Below are 19607 nucleotides of genomic sequence, written 5' to 3'. Positions count from 1 at the left end.
AGAAGTTTTACGAGGAATTAAACTCAGACCTCTCGTTGCCTATATTTGCTTCGTCACTCTGGGGGCAAAAGGCTAATGCAGCTTTTATACAGTATTTCAATCGCAAACATCGCGCACAGAAGGGTGGGTCACCATCTCTCCGCCCTCTGCCAGATAAAGAAAATAAGTGCCGTGGGTGGGGAGAGTGACATGTCCTTCTAAATTAGGCCATCCGTGCGAGCAACGCCTGCACTTCGCGAAGGGGGTCAAAGGAGGGCTATTGTAGTTCCCAGCCTCCGCGCGGCCGCTGACTTTCAATGGGGACCGGGCTCCAAATGGACTACAAGTCCCAGAGCGCGGGGCGGTGAGCATGCGTATTGGAGCCACCGCCCTCCCGATGATTGACAGGCGATTCCTGGGCAGGGGTTCTATTACATTTGGCTGCGCTGCGCTGGGGAGACGCGGCTTCCCTACAGGCGGTGGCAATGGCTGGGTGCAGTTCGTTTTCCCCGGCTCTCCTGCACCGAATCGGCAAACAGTGTTGGAGGCAGCGTTTTCAGTGCGGCGGTCTCTCCTCCTCTGTCCGGGAAAAATGCATGGCCAGCGACCCGCTGCCGGAGCCGGCACCGGCACCGGCACCCAATGGGGAGGCTGCAGGAGTGAGTTTGCAAAGTTTTGTTTTCTATTTATAATCCTTCTCTCGTGTGTATTATTGGGTCAGGGGTTGGATTGCCCTCTCCCCTTTGATCTGCGTCCCTCTTAGCCCTTTAAATGCACAGCTCCGAGACTCTGCTGCTCCAATAGACAGACATATAGTTGAGTATCTCAACCAAACAGAAAACAAAAAAGGCAACGCGTTGGAGAGAGAAACAAGAGTTAGTGTTTGGGGTTGTTGAGGAGCTGGAGTAACAGATCAAGTTGTGACAAATGCGAAGCTCGTCCAAAGGTAGGAGGCTGCAGGGCAAAAAGAAAGGGAAAGGTATGTGATAAGTGGGAGAGAATCAACTGATTAAAGAGTCAAAGTGCAACCAACATATTGTAATGGTATGTGACAGTAAATGAGTCCAGAAGAGCAATAGAGTTGGACAGCACGGAAACCGACCCTTTGGGTCAATTCGACCTGCCGACCAGATAGCCCAATCCGACCCCGTCCCATTTCAGAATCACGACCCTAGTATGTAAACAGGCCATTCGGCCAAATAGGTCCACACGAACTCTGAACAGCATCCCACTCTCACCCGGCCCATATCCCTCCAAACGCTTCCTCTGGCAGCTCATTCCATACACACACCACCCTCTGTGTGGAAAAAGTTGCCCTTTAGGTCCCTTTTATACCTTTTCCCTCTCATTTTACACCTCTACCCTCTAGTTTTGAACTCCCCCACCCTAAGAAAAAGAACTTGCCTATTAACTCTGTCCATGCCCCTCATGATTTTGTAAACCTTTTAGAAGGTCACCCCTCAGTGTCGGGGGGAGGGGGGGGGAAACAGCCCCGGCCTATTCAGCCTCTCCCTGTCTAAACAGCCTCAAACTGTCCAGCCCCGGCGATATGTTTCTAAATCTTTCCTGCATCCTTTCGAGTTGAACAACATCCTTCCTATACAAGGGTGACCAGAATTGTATGCAGTGTTCCAAAAGTGGCCTAACCATTGTCCTGTACAGGTGCAACATGACTCCCAGCTCCTATACTCGATGTTATGACCAATGAAGGCAAGCGTTCCAAACTCCTTTTTATCATCCTGTCTACTTGCAACTCTACTGTCAATGAACTATGGTCCTAATCCCCTCGGTCTCTTTGTTTGGCAACTCTCCCCAGGGCCCTAGCATTTACTGTATAAGCCCTGCCCTGATTCGCCTTTCCAAAATGCAGCACCTCACATTTATCTAAATTAAACTCCATCTGCCTCTCCTCAGCCCATCTGATCAATATCCTGTTGAAAACCACCTTCACTGTCCACTATCTCACCTATTTTGGTGTCATCTACAAACTTACTAATTATATCTCCTATAATATCACCCACAATCATTTAAATAAATAATGAAAAGCAGTGGACTCAGCACTAATCCTTGTAGCACATCACTGGCCACAGACCTGCAGTCTGAAACACATCTCCTCTGCACCACCCTCTGTCTCCTACCTTCAAACCAATTTTGTATCCAGTTGGCTAGCTCTCCCTGTATTCCTTGTGAGCTAACCTTGCTAACCAGTCTAGCATGTGGAAACTTTGCTGAAATCAATCTTCTTTGATTTTTTTTTAAAAGCAAGTGACAATCATGTTAGTGAGACATAGTTTCCCGTGTACAAAGCCATGCTGACTATCTCTAATCAGTCCTTGCCTTTCCAAAAAAATGTAAGTCTTATCCCTCGCAAACCTCTCCAGACACCTACCATCCACTGCTGTAAGGCTCACCTGCCTATAGTTCTTTGGCTGTTCATTATTGTCTTTCTTTATTAATGGCACCGTATTAACCAACCTCCAATCCTCCACCACCTCACCTGTGACTATCGCTGATACAAATATCTCAGCAAGGGGCCAGCAATCACTTCCCTAGCTTCCCACAGAGGTCTGGGGTACACCTGATCAGGTCTTGGAGAATTATTCACTGTGTGCATTTTAAGACTACCAGCACCTCCTCTTCTGTAATAGACACTTTTCAAGATATCACTATTTATTTCCCCATGTTCTCTTGCTTCCATGTCCTTCTCTACAGTAAGTACTAATGCAAAATACTTGTTTAATATATCACCTATCTTCTGTGGTTCCACACATAGGATAAAGATCAAAGAGATCATCTGTTCTCTCCCTAGTTACTGTTTCACCCTTAATATATTTGTAGAAACTTTTTGGATTCTCCTTAGCTCTTACTTGCCAAAGCTATCACATGTCCCCTTTCTGCGCTCCTGATTTCCCTCTTGAGTATACTCCTACTGCCCTTATACTCTTCTAAGGATTCACTCGATCTCAGCTGATAAATGTGTCCTTTTTCTTGATTTCGAGCATTGGTTTCTCTAGTCTTCCAGAATTCCGTGTTCCTGCCAGCCTTGCTCGTGACCCTAGAGTTATAGAGATGTACAGCACAGAAACAGCCCCCGACCAGATATCTGAAATAAATCTATTCCCATTTGCCAGCATTTGGCCCATATCCCTCCAAGCCCTTCCTATTCGTATACCCATTTGGATGCCTTTTAAATGTTGTCATTGTACCAGCCTCCTCCACTTCCTCTGGCAGTTCATTCCATACACGCACCACCCTCTGTAAGAAAAAGTTGTGCCTTAGGTCTCTTTAATATCTTTCCCCTCTCACTTTAAACCTATGCCCTCTACTTTTGGACACTCTCACCCCAGGGAAAAAAACCTTGTCTATTTACCCTATCCATGTTCCTCATGATTTTATAAACCTCCAAGGTCACCCCTCAGCCTCCGACTCTCTAGGGAAAACAGCCCCAGCGTATTTAGCCTCTCCCTGTAGCTCAAGCCCTCCGACCTAACAGGAACATACTCATTATCTCGTTCTTAAAGGGTCCTACTTTCCAACCGTCCCTTTATCTGCAAACAGCTTCCCACAATCAACATTTGAAAATTCCCATCTAATACTGTCGAAATTGTCCTTACTCCAATTTAGAACTTTAACTAAAGTGAGTGGCACGGTGGTTAGCACTGTTGCCTCACAGTGCCAGAGACCCGGGTTCAATTCCCACCTCGGGTGACTCCCTGTGTGGAGTTTGCACATTCTCTCTGTGCCTGCGTGGGTTTCCCTTGGGTGCTCCGGTTTCCTCCCACAATCCAAAAATGTGTAGATTAGGTGAATTGGCCATGCTAAATTGCATGTAGTGTTAGGTGAAGGGGTAAATGTAGGGGAATGGGTCTGGGTGGGTTGCGCTTCAGCGGGTCGGTGTGGACTTGTTGGGCCGAAGGGCCTGTTTCCACACTGTAAGTAATCTAATCTAGAGTTACATTTTATAATCCTGAAACTCCTTCCTGAAAAGCAGAGTGGGTGAAACTACATCCCAAGGACAGCAGCAGTTCAAAATGTCATTACCCCACTTCCTGGCCTGGAAGGACTGATTTATGGAGAACAATCTACATCAGTCAGAAGGCTAGAACAGTCAGGGGAAATTTTATAGGAATCTATAAAATTCTGACTGGACTACACATGGTAATTGCGGAAAGGATATTCCTGATGACCAGGGAGTCCAGGACCAGGAGTCAGAACCTAAGCGTATCAGGGAAGCCTCTCAGGCCGAGATGAGGAGAAATTTCTTCACCCAGAGAGTGGTGGGTCTGTGGAAGGTCCTGCCACAGAAAATGGCTGAGGTGAAAACATTGAATGTTTTCAGGAAGGAGTTGAATATCATTCTTAGAGCTAAAGGGATCAAAGAATATTGGGAGAAAACCAGAACAGGGGACGGAGTCGGATGCTAAAATAAAACAAAGAATTACAGGTGATGGAGATTGGAAACAAAAACAGAAACAGAAATTTCTGACTTGGCTGTGATCATATTGAATGGTGGAGAAGACTTGATGGGCCGAATGGTCTGCTGCTGCTCCTATTTCCTGTTTCTCAAGGGGCACATGGGCATGGGCAATAACTGCTGGCACATAAGCATGGCAATAACTGCCACATCCTGAAATGTCTGAAAGCCCTCAAAAGCAAAGTGCTTTGAGAGTGTTGTTGCCATGGGGGCAGGTGGGTGTCGCCACGGGGACGTGGGGGATGTGCAGATGTTGCCACGGCGACGGGGGAATGTGGGGTTGTCACCACGGTGACGGGGTTGGGTTGTCAATGTGACAGCAGCATCAGCAACATCTCCCGCTGGAGATGCAAAACAGGGACCGGGAGACAGAGCCTGAACTTGACCAGGAGAGTGTGAAGCACCTGATCAAAGATGGAGTGCTTTACCTCAAGATTGCGCTTGTGTTTCACTGATGGCTGAAGTCAGAGTGGGAAGGATAGTTTGAATTCCCCGGCACTGGGAACCTTTACTACAGACTGAACACGCTCATTCCACAAAGCTGTTCCTCAATCTGTCTGTAAGCTCTAAAATGGTGTCATGTTCAACACCACATTGTGGGCCGAAGGGCCTGTACTGTACAGCCCTACATAGGGGAGGCCACACTGTGAACAGGTGTTCCAGAAGAAGGGCTCATTGCCCGAAACGTCGATTCTCCTGCTCCTTGGATGCTGCCTGACCTGCTGCGCTTTTCCAGCAACACATTTTCAGCTCTTTCACAGTAAACACTGTGAATAGAGAATGCTAAATTGAAAGAAGGGCAAATGAGCCATCTTTCTACTTGGAAGGATTTTTTTTTGGTGGGGGGCTTCAGGGAGGAGAGAGAGACAGCGGGTTAAAACAAAAAAATAGGTGTTGCATGTCCTGCAATTGCATGGAAAACTGCTGGGGGAGAAGGGGCTGATTTAAGGAATGGGGAAGTGTGATGTGTAAGGAACAGGAACACTGAAAGGGGAAGGGTATGCTTGATTGAGGAATTTCTGTGGGACGGACTCGCGTTATGGAATAGATGGGGCGGAGAAGCCGGGAGAATGAAACGGGAAGGCATGTTTTTAATCAGTAAGGGAATCGAGGTTTATGGGGAAAAGAGGAGTTGAGGATTATCGGGTCAGTCTCCTTCCATGGCGGAGCAGACTCGATGGGCTGATTGGCCTATTTCTACATCTGGTGGAATCCTCAGTGATCATGAGGCCACTGTAAGAATTGGCCGCAGCCACAGAGCAGGCGGGAAACTGTTGGCAGCGAGATCTGGGAACAGAAAATGCTTTGGAAACTCCCACGTACTTGGAAGTCATGTCAGAATAACATTGTTCAATTCCCTTGGCAATATATTCTTCAGAAACTTGCATCAGGACATCTCAGCTCTGCACAGCGACTGAAGTGTATCTTGGCATTGTCTGTTTGGGCATGCTGACGTCAGTCCTCGCACAGCACGCTCCCACAGACAGCAAAGTGAAAACTGACATGATCATCTGTTTCTCAGTGGGGTTAGTTTGAGGGATGGTGTCAATGGGACTGGAGGAACCTCCCTGTTTTCTCGTGGGGGTGGGAGAGTGGAAATCTAGAATGTCCTGCCTGGGAGGCAGAAGAAACAGGAAATGTGTACATGGTTAATTAAGTATTTGTACTGCCGTAACATGGTGGCTATGAGCCAAGTGGGATTAGTGTAGACAGGTCAGCGCAACCTCGCTGGGCTGAAGGGCCTCTTTTATGTTGTATGAGACTGAGCTGCAGTGCTGTGCGATTCTTTATGACCTCCTGAGGGCCATCCACTTTGTTTAGAAGGTGTAGATTATATTTAAATGGAGAGAGACTGCTGAGTTTACTTGTACACCAATCATAAAAGGGCGGCCTCTGTTGCAAACAGATAAGGGTCTAAAAATGGGGGAATCTTGCTACAATTGTACATAGAACATAGAACATTACAGCGCAGTACAGGCCCTTCGGCCCTCAATGTTGCGCCGACCTGTCATACCAATCTGAAGCCCATCTAACTTAGACTATTCCATTCCCGTCCATATGCTTATCCAATGACCATTTAAATGCCCTTTAAGTTGGCGAGTTTATTACTGTTGCAGGCAGTGTATTCACACCCCTACTGCTGTCTGAATAAAGAAACTACCTCTGACATCTATCACCCCTCAATTTAAAGCTATGTCCACTCATGCTGGCTATCACCATCCAAGGAAAAAGGCTCTCACTATCTAAACCAGGATTTAGATGAGACTGATCTGGAGTACTGTGTACAAGTTGTTACCCTTTTCGAAAGCATATGCTGTCATTTACATCACCTGACCTGATCAAAATACATTTTTGCATTTTTTTGTTCAGGATGGAAGGATGCCAGTCATATTGGAAACAAGGCTGTTTCCCAAGGGCAGCACAGTGACTCAGCGGTTAGCATGGCTGCCTCACAGCGCCACGAACCCCTGGGTTCGATTCCAGCCCCGGAGTGGAGTTCACACTTTCTCCCTGTGTCTATGTGGGTTTCCTCCCACAGTCCCACGACGTGCAGGTTAGGTGCACTGGCCGTGTTAAATTGTCCACAGAGTCCAAGGATATGGTAGGCTTAGGTGTGTTAGCCATGGGAAATGCAGGGTCACAGGAATAGTTGTGGTGGGTGTGTGGGGGGGTGGGGGGTGGTTTGGGGTGGGGGGGTGTGTTGGGGAGGTGTTGGTTCTTGGGTGGGATGCTCTCCAGAGTGTCAGTGTGGACTGGATGGGCCAAATGAATTCAGTGACTTTGAGAAAAAGTTGGGCCGATGTTCATGACAAGTTTCAAGAATGTAGGGCGATCTTATGAGCAATCTATCGGGGGCTGGGCGTTCTGAGAGAATGTTACCCCGCTGGGGGATAATCTCCAAGTCTGGGTATAGTTTCACAATAAGGTGTCTCCCATTTAAGACAGAGATGGCTAGGTATTCACCTTCTGAGTCAAGTTGGAGAATGCCAAAGTCTTTTCTGGAAAGTAGTTGAGGTAATGTCATTAAATATCCCCCAGTGCTGAGGTGGACAGATCGCCAACCGATTCCAGGGCTATTGGTGTTGGAGTTGGGGCTGTGGTCAAATCAATCATCGAGTGGCACAGAGTCTGGCTGAATGGGTCTCCAGCTTTTCCGATGTCGTCTTCTGATTATGTAGGTGCCTCAGTTTGACGATTCATTCAAGAACTGGGAGGATTCCTTCAGTATTAGACTGGGAGTGCCGGCCTGGATTGCACGTGCAAGTCTCTGGGAGGAAGCTGAAGTTTCAAACGCTCCCCTCCCCCCACCAACTCCCGAGGTGGGAATGTGCCCCTTACAAAACTCTCTCCTCTTGGGTCTTGGTTCTACTTGAACATGTTGCTTCTGTGGTGTTGTACGGAGGGAATTCGAATAAAGGTTTTGTTTTGGTTTTCCTGAGTAGAGAATTGCCTCCGAGAGGGTGGAGTTGGCAAGAGCTGGGGAAGAGCTCCTCAATGCAGAGCGACTCCGTGACTAGGCCATTATTGACTGTAAACAGACTGTGTGCAAGGACTGGGAGTGTTTTTTGCTTAGTGTTTGATAGTGACTGCCAGGGATTGTTGAGGTTTTGATGAGTAAGCGTTTCCCAGCAGTATGTTGCCAGCTCTTGCCAAGAGTTCTGAGAATTGTCAATATTGGCTCAGGAGATTTCAATTTTTTTTTGTCATTTGCCTGAAGATAATGTCAGGAGTTCCCTAGTGTTTTAGCAGGAGAGCACCTCTGAAGGTGAGATGAAATCAGTTGGCCACTTTGTAATGAGGGTGAATTCCCTTGCCTCCTACTTCAAGGGAAACTGATACATTCCGTTGCATAGCAGTAGTTTAATGATTTCTGTTTGGTTTGGGAGGGTATGGAGATCTGTGCATTTGAACTGTTTCCTCGTCCACAGAAGAAAGTGGAGGACCACATTTTGGGTGAACTAGCCGAGTGTTTTAAAGTACTGGGTAAAGCTCTAAAAGACAGTGAGAGTATTCACCATCTTGGCGTTCAGTGAAACACTGAGCTGAGCTTACGGTTGCATCCGTTACAAACAGCATTGACGTCCATCTTGGCGACACCATCAGCTCCCGAAAACCACCTCCATGTCTCCCCCACGTCCCTAATGGGTCTATTCTCAGGCTCACTTATTGGCCTTAGCCATGAGCTGGATTGTCCAAATCCCTGCTACTCCAAATTTGTAATGCCCTTACTGGACCCTTCCCTCCATTCCTCCACTCCCCACCCCCTTTCCTCCTCCCCTCCTTCCACCTTGCCCTTCTCTCCTTCCTCCTTCCACCTCCACTCCCCCTCCTTATTCCACCTCCTCCCCCGCCTTATGACCTGACAATTTGACCAAGGTTTTGGTTGTGTGATCTAAGATTGTCTCTGTCTCTGTCTTTGTTGTTTTTTGAGATAGCCTCAAAGGAAGACATTTTGGAATCGTAAAGGTGTCATCTAAATGCTCGCGTGAGCGCTGAGCAGACCGTGGCTGTGGGGGTGTCACATTGGGTTGAAGTAACAATGCAGGTTGTTGAGTTTGAGCAGAAAGAGGAAATGTTAATATTGGAATCGAAGCAGCATATAATGGAAGGACAGGGCATGGACATGGACCTCTGAGAGGGAAGAATTGTGTTCACACTCTGATCGGGATCAGGATGGGCATTGGCAGTTTTGTCAAAGTGGTGTGTGTTTCTGCACAGTGTGTTGGTCAGATAGTTTGTGGTGGAATTAAATCTGTTGAGTCTCTCTTGCTTGGAGCGAGATTAGCTAAGTGGGAGATGTCGTTACACCACACCGGTGACTCTATCCTAGAGAAAATTCATTGGGAGCATAGCATGATGACATTTGGAAAGTTGGGATCAATGAAAGCCAGCCTTTGACTCTCTGTCTCTCTCGTGTAGGAGTTTGATGGATAAGTTGTCATTGCACCAATCTGAGGCAGCAAAATGGACAATGTATAGGAATCTCACTCTACAGTGTCATCTCTTAGGAGTTTCTTCCCTTTTTTCTTCTGTACTAATTTGCATAATTTTAATCACTGCGTTGAGGAGCTGTGTCCTCATGCCTAAATCTTTAGTTCCTTCTGAAGCGTCCCCCTCCACTTTTCCTTCACCTTTTCCCTTGAGGAAGCTTGTCACCGCAGCTTAGACCATGGATTGAGGTTTTTGGTCACCTGATGTAACCCTCACGTTTGAGTAGCCTCCTGTGCAGAGTCCTTTCTGATGTGTGGGGGCCATGCAAATGCACATTATTGGCAGAGTTGTTGAGGACGTGGGGGTGGAGGGAGACAGTGGGGAAGATGGTTTAGTGGACAGGAAATAAGCTTCATTTCTAGTGATAGCTGTTTTTGGGAAATGGGTCGATTAAACAGTGTGTCAGGATTGGCTACGGTTTGTACAATTTGTAAGATGCGTTCCCGGAAATGTTTGTGAACCAAGCGTAGCATGGCCAAAGGGTCCCTCTTCAGACTAGCTTTCGGTAATCTGGTCAGGTCACGGTGTTCCTAACTTCCACTTTCCCTCTTGTTCCTGGATGAGTCCAAAGTCTGATACTCTGGTGAGGTCATTTGGTCACCACGGCGACCAGTCCTAAATCTGAACCTTCTCGCATGGTAAATCTCTTGTGTAGTATTACTGCCACAGGGAAATATGTGTCAGCTTACTCTCTCCAAAGCAGTGTGTGTGTTCCCTTGGGAGTGTTGCTGAACAAAGAGACCTTGGAGTGCCGGTTCATAGCTCCTGGAAAGTGGAGTCACAGGTCGATATAATAGTGAAGAAGGTGTTTGGGATGCTTTCCATCATATCGACCTGTGACTCCACTTTCCAGGAGCTTTGAACCTGCACTCCAAGGTCTCTTTGTTCAGCAACACTCCCTAGGACCTTACCATTGTGCATAAGTCCTGCTAAGATTTGCTTTCCCAAAATGCAGCACCTCGTATTTATCTGAATTAAACTCCATCTGCCACTTCTCAGCCTGAATGAATCCAGTCCCATTTGCCAGCACTTGGCCCATATCCCTCTAAACCCTTCCTATTCATATGCCCATCCAGATACTTTGTAATTGTACCAGCCTCCACCACATCCTCTGGCAGCTCGTTCACACACGTACCACCCTCTGTGTGGAAAAGGTTATCCCTTAGGTCCCTTTTAAATCTTTCCCCACTGACACTAAAGCTATGCCCACTAGTTTTGGACACCTCCACCCCAGGGAAAAGTCCTTGTTGATTCACCCTATCCATGCCCCTCATAATTTTGTAAACCTCGATGAGGTCACCCCTCAGCCTCCGATGCTCCAGGGAAAACAGCCAATAAAGGAAAGCATACCAAACGCTGCCTTCACTTTTATTGGTCAGAGTATTGATACAGGAGTTGGGAGGTCATGTTGCAGCTTACAGGACATTGGATAGGATAAATAGACAAAGTCTTTTCCCTGGGGTCAGGGAGTCCAGAACTAGAGGGCATAGGTTGAGGGTGAGAGGGGAAAGATATAGAAGAGACCTAAGGGGCAACGTTTTCACGCGGAGGGTGGTGCGTGTATGGAATGAGCTGCCAGAGGATGTGGTGGAGGGTGGTACAATTGTGACATTTAAGAGGCATTTGGATGGGTATATGAATAGGAAGGGTTTGGAGGGATATGGGCCAAGTGCTGGCAGGTGGGACTAGATTGGGTTGGGATATCTGGTCGTCATGGACAGGTTGGACCGAAGGGTCTGTCTCCATGCTGTACATCTCTATGACTCTAAGTCTCATCGGCATGGGTGAGTTGGACCAAAAGGTCTGTTTCTGTGCTGTACATCTCTATGATTCTGTGACCAGAAGTTGAGTCTGCAGCATTGGCGAAGTGAAAGCTAGTTTGTTCCTCACTCCTTCTCCCTCCTTCATTTCAGGGTCGGTTGGGATTTGTGAAAAGCCGTGGTTTTATCCGTGAGCCGCCGCTGCCGTTCTCTGCCTTTCTGACGGACAGCTTTGGGAGACAGCACAGCTATCTCCGGATCTCCCTGACGGAAAAGTGTAATCTCCGCTGTAAGTCTGACGACCGTGAGAGTCTGTGTCCAATACTAGAAGCGGAGGGGGGGGGGGGTCTGACTGCATCAACTCACCGATTGACTTTAGCGCTGCAGAGTGAGCCATTTTGTTCATTTCCTAAGCCGACCTTTTAAGCTCACCTTACCCTGTACCGTGTCAGGATTCCCAAACTGCGCGGCCACCCCAACGGGATTTTGAGGGAAACTGGTTCGGAGCCAGCAATGGTTGGCATGGAATTCTGGGATATGTTCGCCCAATCGAGAGGCTCCTCAAAATCTTCCCGTCTTTTCTTGTTACTCGCTCACAGGATGTGGGCATCATTTATTACCCAGAGGGCAGCTCAGAGTTCCGTAAGAGATCGGAGCAGGAGTTAGGTAGGCCATTCAGCCCATCGAGTCTGCTTCCCCATTCAATCGTGGCTGATAAGTTTCTCATCCCCATTCTCCCTCCGTCTCCCTGTAACCCTTGATACCCCTTTGACAATCAAGAACCTATCTCTGTCTTAAGTAAACTCAATGATCTGGCCTCCACAGCCTTCTGTAGCAGTGAGTTCCATAGATTTGCCACTCTCCGGCTGAAGAAGTTTCTCTTTATCTCCATTCTAAGCAGTCTTCCCTTTACTCTAAGGCTGTGCCTTTGGGTCCTAGTCTCTCCTACCAATGGAAATATCTTCCCAACATCCACTTTGCCCAAGCCATTCAGTATTCTGTAAGTTATCCACGTTGCTGTGGGTCTGGAGTCAACATGTAGGCCAGACCTGGTAAGGATGGCAGATTCCTGTCGGAAAAGACATTAGTGAACCAGCTGGGTTTTTACAGCAGTTGATGAGATCTAATTCACGGTCAACATCAGACTGTTTTCTTGAATTCAGATTTCACCATCAGCCATGGTGGGATTTGAACCGGGGTCCCCAAAAGGTTGCTTTGTCTTTGTTTTTAAAAATTCATTCATGAGATGAGAGCATCACTGGCCAGCATTTTTTGCCCATCCCTATTTGCCCAGAGGGCAGTTAAGAGTCAACCACATTGCTGTGGGTCTGGAGTTACATGTAGGCCGGACCACGTGAGGAAGGCAGATTGCTTCCCTAAAGGGCATTGGTGAACCGGATGGGTTTTTCTGACAATCAACAATGGGTTCATGGTCATCAGTAGACCCATAATTCCAGAGTTTTATTGAATTCAAATTCCACCATCGACCAGGGCAGGATTTGAACCCAGGTGTCCAAAACATTACTCTGGATTAACAGTCTAGCGATAATACTATTGTCTGCCCCAGGCTTCCTAGCTTAACCATCCAGCAAAATAATTCTTGCCTCCTGCTCCCCTATTGGTGGGGGTAGCCTGGTGGACAGATGCCTGAGGAGTGATTGGTCGGGTAGCTATGAGAAGGGAATAGATATTTTGTTTTTTTCTTAACTCGAAAAGCCCCTGCAGTTGAAATGATTCCCTGCCCCTCGTTTCCCCTGCTCTCCAACCCTGTCCATATCACCAGGAGCCACTCCCTGTGGATTTACACTTGGGCTTGTGCCTTTAAAGCTGCACTCCTAATACGTAGCATCCAGACCTTGGGTGCCAGGATCGGACTGTGCCGAAAATGGAAGGGGGTTGGGGGTGGTGGGTGGTGGAGTCTGCCCTCCCCTGAGTGTGCGGAGTTGGTGGGTGGGGGGGGGGGGGGTGGTGTTGCTGGACCAGGACTGAGCGAGATACTGAGGCTGGGAGCCTGAAGTCAGCGATGAACTAAAACAAGGTCGCTCACTTGAGGATGCACAAAACAAAAAGCACAGAATGTTCTGGAAGTCTGAAACTAACGCAGGGAACACTGGAGAACCTTCAGCAGTATCTACAGAGAGACAGCGAGAAACTGAGTAAACTTCTCGAGTGCGGCTCCAGGTCAGGATTAAGCAAATTCTGAGGAAGCGTCATGCCAGAATTCATAGAATTCCTACAGTGTGGGGGCAAGCCATTTGGCCCATCGAAACCGCACCGATCCTCTGAACAGTATCCCACCCAGACCCCTACCCTTCCCCTGTAACCCAGCATTTCCCGCAGCCAATTCATCTGACCTTGCCCATCTTTTAGACTGTGGGAGGAAACTGGAGCACCCGGAGGAAACCCACGCAGACACGAGGAGAATGTGCAAACTCCACACAGACTGTCGCCCGAGGCTGGGATCGAACCCAGGTTCCTGGTGCTCTGAGGCGGCAGTGCAATGTGAAGCATCACTGTGTCTGTGCAGATGCTGCCACCACTTTGCTGACTTTCTCCAGCATCCTCTGTCAGTAATCATGAAGCTTTTCTCTGTAAAAGAAAATGTTAAAATCCCACCTGATCATGTGCACGATGTGGTAGGCCAGAAACAGGCTACATTTTGCCATTGTGGTGGTATCGCCACTTACATCCACCCCAGAGGGATCTGACCACCAATGACCCTGGCACTGCACAGCGGGCACTGACTGATTTGGATTGTGCCACCACGGTTTTGGGGGGTGGGGGGGTGGGGATGCTGGGTAAGCAAGTACCTGAGTCAACTGCAAATCTGGACAGATGCCCTGGACTGATTGACTGACTTCTGCATTGCTCTGTCCACCTCATCCCTGGTCTGCCGCGGACTGATTGACCGACTGTTCCTGCATTGCTCTCTTTCCCCCTCCCTATCCCCCGGCCTGCTCCAGACTGATTTGACCAATTTCTGCATTGCTCTGTCCCCTTCCCCTTCCCTTGGCCTGGACTGACTGACCAATTTTTGCATTGCTCTGTCCTCCTCCCCATCCCCAGACTCATTGACCACTTTCTGCATTGCTCTCTCCCTCCCCATTCCATCGCCCCCTACAGGTCAGTACTGCATGCCTGAGGAAGGGGTAAAGTTGACCCCGAAGCCGCAGCTGTTGACCACCGAGGAGGTCGTGACCCTGGCTCGACTGTTCGTCCGGGAGGGCGTCGATAAGATCCGGCTGACGGGAGGGGAACCCCTCATCAGGCCTGATGTGGTGTCCATCGTCTGTAAGTCACACAGAGCTGTCTGTGAGGGGAGGGGGCTCGAATCGCAGTAATACTGCTTCCCATGGCAGGGGGAGGGGTCAACCATCCAGGCTCCACGGCACGCCTAAAGGCCCTTCAGCCCATCGAGTCTGTGCTGGGTAAAAACAACCACCTCACTGTTCGAGCCCCATTCTCCAGCCTTTTTCCACGCGTTGAAAAAGTTTCTTCTTTTAACGAGTGTCCCGGGCAGATTCCCACCCCTCTCTGGGTGAAAACAGTTTTCCTCACATCCACTCCGAACCTCTCACTCCCTGACTTAAATCGATACCTCCTGGTCATTGACCCCTCTCCCCTCCACCAAGAGGAAATGTGCCTTCCTGACTCTGCCCCTCATCAGTTTATGCATCTCAATCGTGTGCTCCCTCCATCTCCTCTGCTCTCAGGGCAATCCCCCAATCTGTCCGGTCTGTCTTCATCACTGAAACTCTCCAGCCCAGGCAACATCCCAGTAAATCTCCTTTGCGCCCTCTGCAGTGCTATCACATCCCTCTCCGGGTGTACCCTAACTCCCTTGGGTTTTATACAGTTTCCCCCATCACCTCCCTGCCCTTAACCACTCTGCCTCGGGTAATAAAGGAAAGTGTGCTAGCTGCTGTCTTACCCATTGTATCCACCCTAAAGGACCAGTGAACATGCACACCAATGTCCCTCTGAACTTGCCAAGCTCCTACCCTCCTTCGTGTATTCCTTCATCGTCTTTGTCCTTCCCAAGTGCGTCACCTCTCCATTACCCTGACTGAATTCATTTGCGTCTGCTCAGCCCTACTTACTTCTGCATCATTTTTTCTTTTTATCGCAGTGTACGTTTATCGATCGACCCTCTGATTTTCACACCCCACTGATTATCGCAAAAAGGGATTGTGGGATACCAAGCTCCATAGTCAGAGTCCCGCCTGCCGCCATGATTGTGTTGAACGTAGGACCGATGGGCTGAATGGCCTACTCCTTGCTCCTATCCCATCAGTCCATGTGTACGACGCTGTCGCCTTCTGATTTGGACTGAGGGCCAAATGTCAGTCACGGCATTTCTCCCCCCCCCCCCCCCCCCCCTGTCCGTCCTTGAAATAGCAGCGGGCACGCTCGGCGGGGAGCCAACTGCTTAACCCAAAGTTGGCATCTATGGCAACGCAGCCCTCCCTCAGGGCACTGTACATGGGGCTGGATAGTCAGTTTGCTGTTTCTTGCTCCTGTCTCTGGGTCAGGTGGTCGAGAGTTGGAACTGTGTGACTGGGGAATGCGCAGGCCATTTTCATTCCATAACCAAAAAAAAACAGCCCATAACAGTAAGAATCCTCCATACACTCAGAGTTTAAAGTTAAGAATACGGGGAGAATTAGGATAGCGACAAAGGAAAATCAGCCTCCAACACTCCAGGGAAAACAGCCCCAGCCTGTTCAGCCTCTCCCTGTAGCTCAAATCCTCCAACCTTGGCAACATTCTTGTACATCTTTTCTGAATCCTTTCAAGTTTAATAGCATCTTTCCTATAGCAAGGCAACCAGAATTGCACAGAATATTCCAACAGTGGCCTAACCAATGTCCTGTACAGCTGCAACATAACCTTCCAATTCCTATGCTCAGTACTCTGACCAATAAAGGAAAGCATACCAAACGCCGCCTTCACTATCCTATCTACCGGCAACTCCACTTTCAAGGAGCTACGAACCTGCACTCCAAGGTCTCGTTGTTCAGCAACACTCCCTAGGACCTTACCATTAAGTGTATAAGTCCTGCCCTGATTTGCCTTTCCAAAATGTAGCACCTCACGTTTATCGAAATTAAACTCCATCTGCTGCTTCTCAGCCCATTGGCCCATCTGATCAAGGTCCCACTGCACTCTGAAGTCATCTATCTTGCTGTCCACTACATCCCTGATTCTAGCACCATCAGCAAACTTCCTCCTATCTTCACATCCAAGGCGCTCAGGAGGTTACGAAAGTGAGTGCCACTTGTGAGGTCTGAGTGGGGTACAGATGCAGACCTGCTGTCCCTGGGAGTGTTTGGGGACAGTGTCAAGGGGACTGTACTTCCAGGTCAGAGTGGAGAGCGTCTGACTCTGTATTTAACCCTGTGCTGTCCCTGTCCCTGGGAGGGTTTGAGGGGGAGCTTTTATTACCTGTTCCCTTTCAGTTATACAAGAGTAGAGGGAGCTTTGTTTCAGGAGAGGGAACATTGCATTCAGTTTAAGAGTCCAGGCAGGCCTGCTTGGGTTGTAATCTCTTCCCCTTCCCCGTTAGAGCTGTTTTTTTTTCTTAATCAAAAATATTATGGGATACAATTCTGTTCTCCCTGCTCGAGAATCATAAAATCCCTACAGTGTGGAAACAGGCCATTTGGCCCAACAAGTCCACACGACCCTCTGAAGAGTATCCCACTCAGACCCATTCCCTTACCCTATTACTTTACATTTACCCCTGACTAATGCACCTAGCCGACACATTAAACACCATGGGCAATTTAGCATGGCCAATTCACCTGACCTGCCCATCTTTGGACTGTGGGAGGAAACCGGAGCACCCGGAGGAAACCCACGCAGACACGGGGAGAATGTGAAAACTCCACACAGACAGTCGTCCGATGCTGGAATCGAACCTGGGTCCCTCGTGTTGTGAGGCAGCAGTGCTAACCACTGAGCCACTGTATAGGAAAAGATGTTGGTAAATTTGAAGTGGTGCAGGAAAGATGGGATGCTTGGCCACAGATCAGACATATCTCGATGAATGGAGGAACAGGTTGGAGGAGCTGAATGGCCTCCTCTTGTTCCCATGTTCCTCGATGGGTCTGTTTCTGTGCTGTACGACTGTGTGTGACTTGTCTGAACAGCAGCAAGTCAGTCTGCCAGGGTGCGTCTGTTTGCAGCCTTTCCACCAGATGGCAGCATCGAACAGGTGATAGACCCTTGTACCTTGTGCAGGTCAGGGTGGATTGGTCATGCTAAGTTGCCCATAGTCTGGCTGTCAGTTCAGAAATGATCTTGATGTATGGTAACGTGGCTAGTCCTTTGGGTTGTGGCATGTCCTCATTCCGTTGTCTTTCCCTTAGGCATCTGTTGATGAAGTTGCGGGGGTATCCATTTTTGGCGAATACTTTGTAGAGATGTTCTTCTTCCTCCTTTTGCAGTTCTGGTGTGCTGCGGACCTTTTGAACAGCGTCTTGATGCAACTTTGTTTGTGTGTGTCGGGGTGGTTGCTTTCGTACTTCAGTTTTTCTGTATCGCCTCTGTCCCTCCATCAAATCCAACTCGACCTGTTTCAAGTCTTCCTTAAAGCCTACAACAAGGCCAGGTTTTGGTTGGGACCGTCCTGGGGCGTGCTGTTTGGCCTCGATTCTGTCACATTCCCCTGTGGGGCAGGCCTTATGTAATTGCAGGTGGTTAATGTTGATGGGGTGGGGGTTTAAAACTGGGCCTTGGTCATTCGTTCTCATTCCCCACCGCAGTGTTTACCTTCTCTCTCTCACTCTCTCTTTCCCTCTCGGTCTCGCCCGATTGCAAACAGCCCAACTGCGGGAGCTGGATGGTCTGAAAACCATCGCGGTCACCACTAATGGCATCAACCTGGCCCGCCAGCTACCGAGTCTGAAGGAAGCCGGTCTCGACCTCATCAACGTCAGCCTGGACACGCTGGTCCCCGCCAAGTTCGAGTTCATCGCCCGGAGGAGAGGTAGGGCTGTGTGTCGCTACCCCACCCCGTTCCAGCCTCCCTTGCCCCTCGTTCCATCTATTCCACACCCTCTTTCCCCCACATTCCTCTGTCTTGCCCCCTCCCCACTCCCATGGGAGATTCACTTGACAGGGACTTGATAGATTCTGGATTAGTGGTGCTGGAAGAGCACAGCAGTTCAGGCAGCATCCAAGGAGCAGCCTGAACTGCTGTGCTCTTCCAACACCACTAATCCAGAATCTGGTTTTCACATCTGCAGTCATTGTTTTTACCTCAGGGACTTGATAGAGCAAGTGTGGAAAGGTTCTTTTTGCCTCATGGGAGAGTCTAGAACCTGAGGGCAGCACGGTGGTTCAGTGGTTAGCACTGCTGCCTCACAGTGCCAAGGATCCGGGTTCGATCCCAGCCTCGGGTGACTGTCTGTGTGGAGTTTGCAAATTCTCCCCGTGTCTGCCTGGATTTCCTTCTACAGTCCAAAGATGTGCCGGTTAGATGGATTGGCCATGTTAAATTGCCAGCTGTGTCCAGGGGTGTGTAGGTTAGGTGCATTAGTCAGGGATATGTATAGGGTAATGGGGTAGGGGAGTGTCGGTGATGAACCCTTTGCGGTGTCCTGATCGCTGACATCTCAGTCTCATTCTGTCAGTCCTTCGCTGCTGTGATCGTGCTGCAGTTACAAGTCATTGCCACACTGTGGTGCTATAGGCCCAGCAATGACAGTCTGACTGTGTCTAAACGGGCTAAATGAGCTACGTTTTCTCTGTCTCCGTGTAGCTCTAACGGCTCAATGTGGAGGATGGGGTAAGCAAGCCCGCCCCTTCTGTAGCGCGTCCTGCCTCCCTCTTGAGGGACTCAACCAGCCACTGCCATTCACTGCTTTCCCATCGGACAAATATTCATCAGTCTCTGGCCTGATCACTGCTCCTCCATCACTGAAACCCTCTCGTCATCCCATCCTCTTCCCCAGCCCCACAACACCACCCCACTGCCTTCAGTCTCTTTCCCCCCCCCCCCCCCCCCCACCCTTTCGGGTCTGACGTTTGACCTGTGGGAGAGTTGTTTTTTTTTTCCCTCTATCACCTTTGCTTCATTTGCACATCATGTTAAATCTATGCCCTTCCGCTCCTGCTCCTTGATGGTGCAGAGAGCAGAATGAGGAATCGGTAACATTGTAATTGTGGAGTCATGGGTTACCGGGCTGTGTAAAAACAGCCAGTGGCACTGGGCGCTTCCTGGTCATCACCCATCGCTGTCACTGAGGTTTGATTTTCATCTCTGATTTATTTAATTGCCTGAGTTTAAACTCCCCTGGAGGGGTTTGACCCCTTGTCTCTGAATCACCGTCACGGCAGAGTGCAGTGTTACAGCCGCTCTGCCCTGGAGTTTTGGACCAAGCTTCTGTTGGTCGCTC

General features: G+C 49.0%; 1 protein-coding gene across 2 annotated transcripts in view; it reads left to right on the top strand.

Annotated features, from left to right (window-relative positions):
• The first annotated feature begins 408 nt into the window (after positions 1–408).
• mocs1 (molybdenum cofactor synthesis 1) overlaps positions 409–19607 on the top strand; it is a 34693-nt gene continuing 15494 nt past the window's right edge. For both annotated transcript variants that reach the window (XM_072551105.1, XM_072551113.1), the window contains exons 1-4: positions 409–638; positions 11359–11494; positions 14329–14496; positions 18032–18196. In XM_072551105.1, the coding sequence (XP_072407206.1) occupies positions 465–638; positions 11359–11494; positions 14329–14496; positions 18032–18196 (643 nt within the window). In that variant the 5' untranslated portion in view covers positions 409–464. The remainder of the gene's footprint in view (positions 639–11358; positions 11495–14328; positions 14497–18031; positions 18197–19607) is intronic.

Source organism: Chiloscyllium punctatum, chromosome 3, assembly GCF_047496795.1.
Source record: "Chiloscyllium punctatum isolate Juve2018m chromosome 3, sChiPun1.3, whole genome shotgun sequence".
NCBI lineage: Eukaryota > Metazoa > Chordata > Chondrichthyes > Orectolobiformes > Hemiscylliidae > Chiloscyllium > Chiloscyllium punctatum.
The sequence above is the reverse complement of the archived record's forward strand: the minus strand, read 5'-3'. Positions and strand labels throughout refer to the sequence as shown.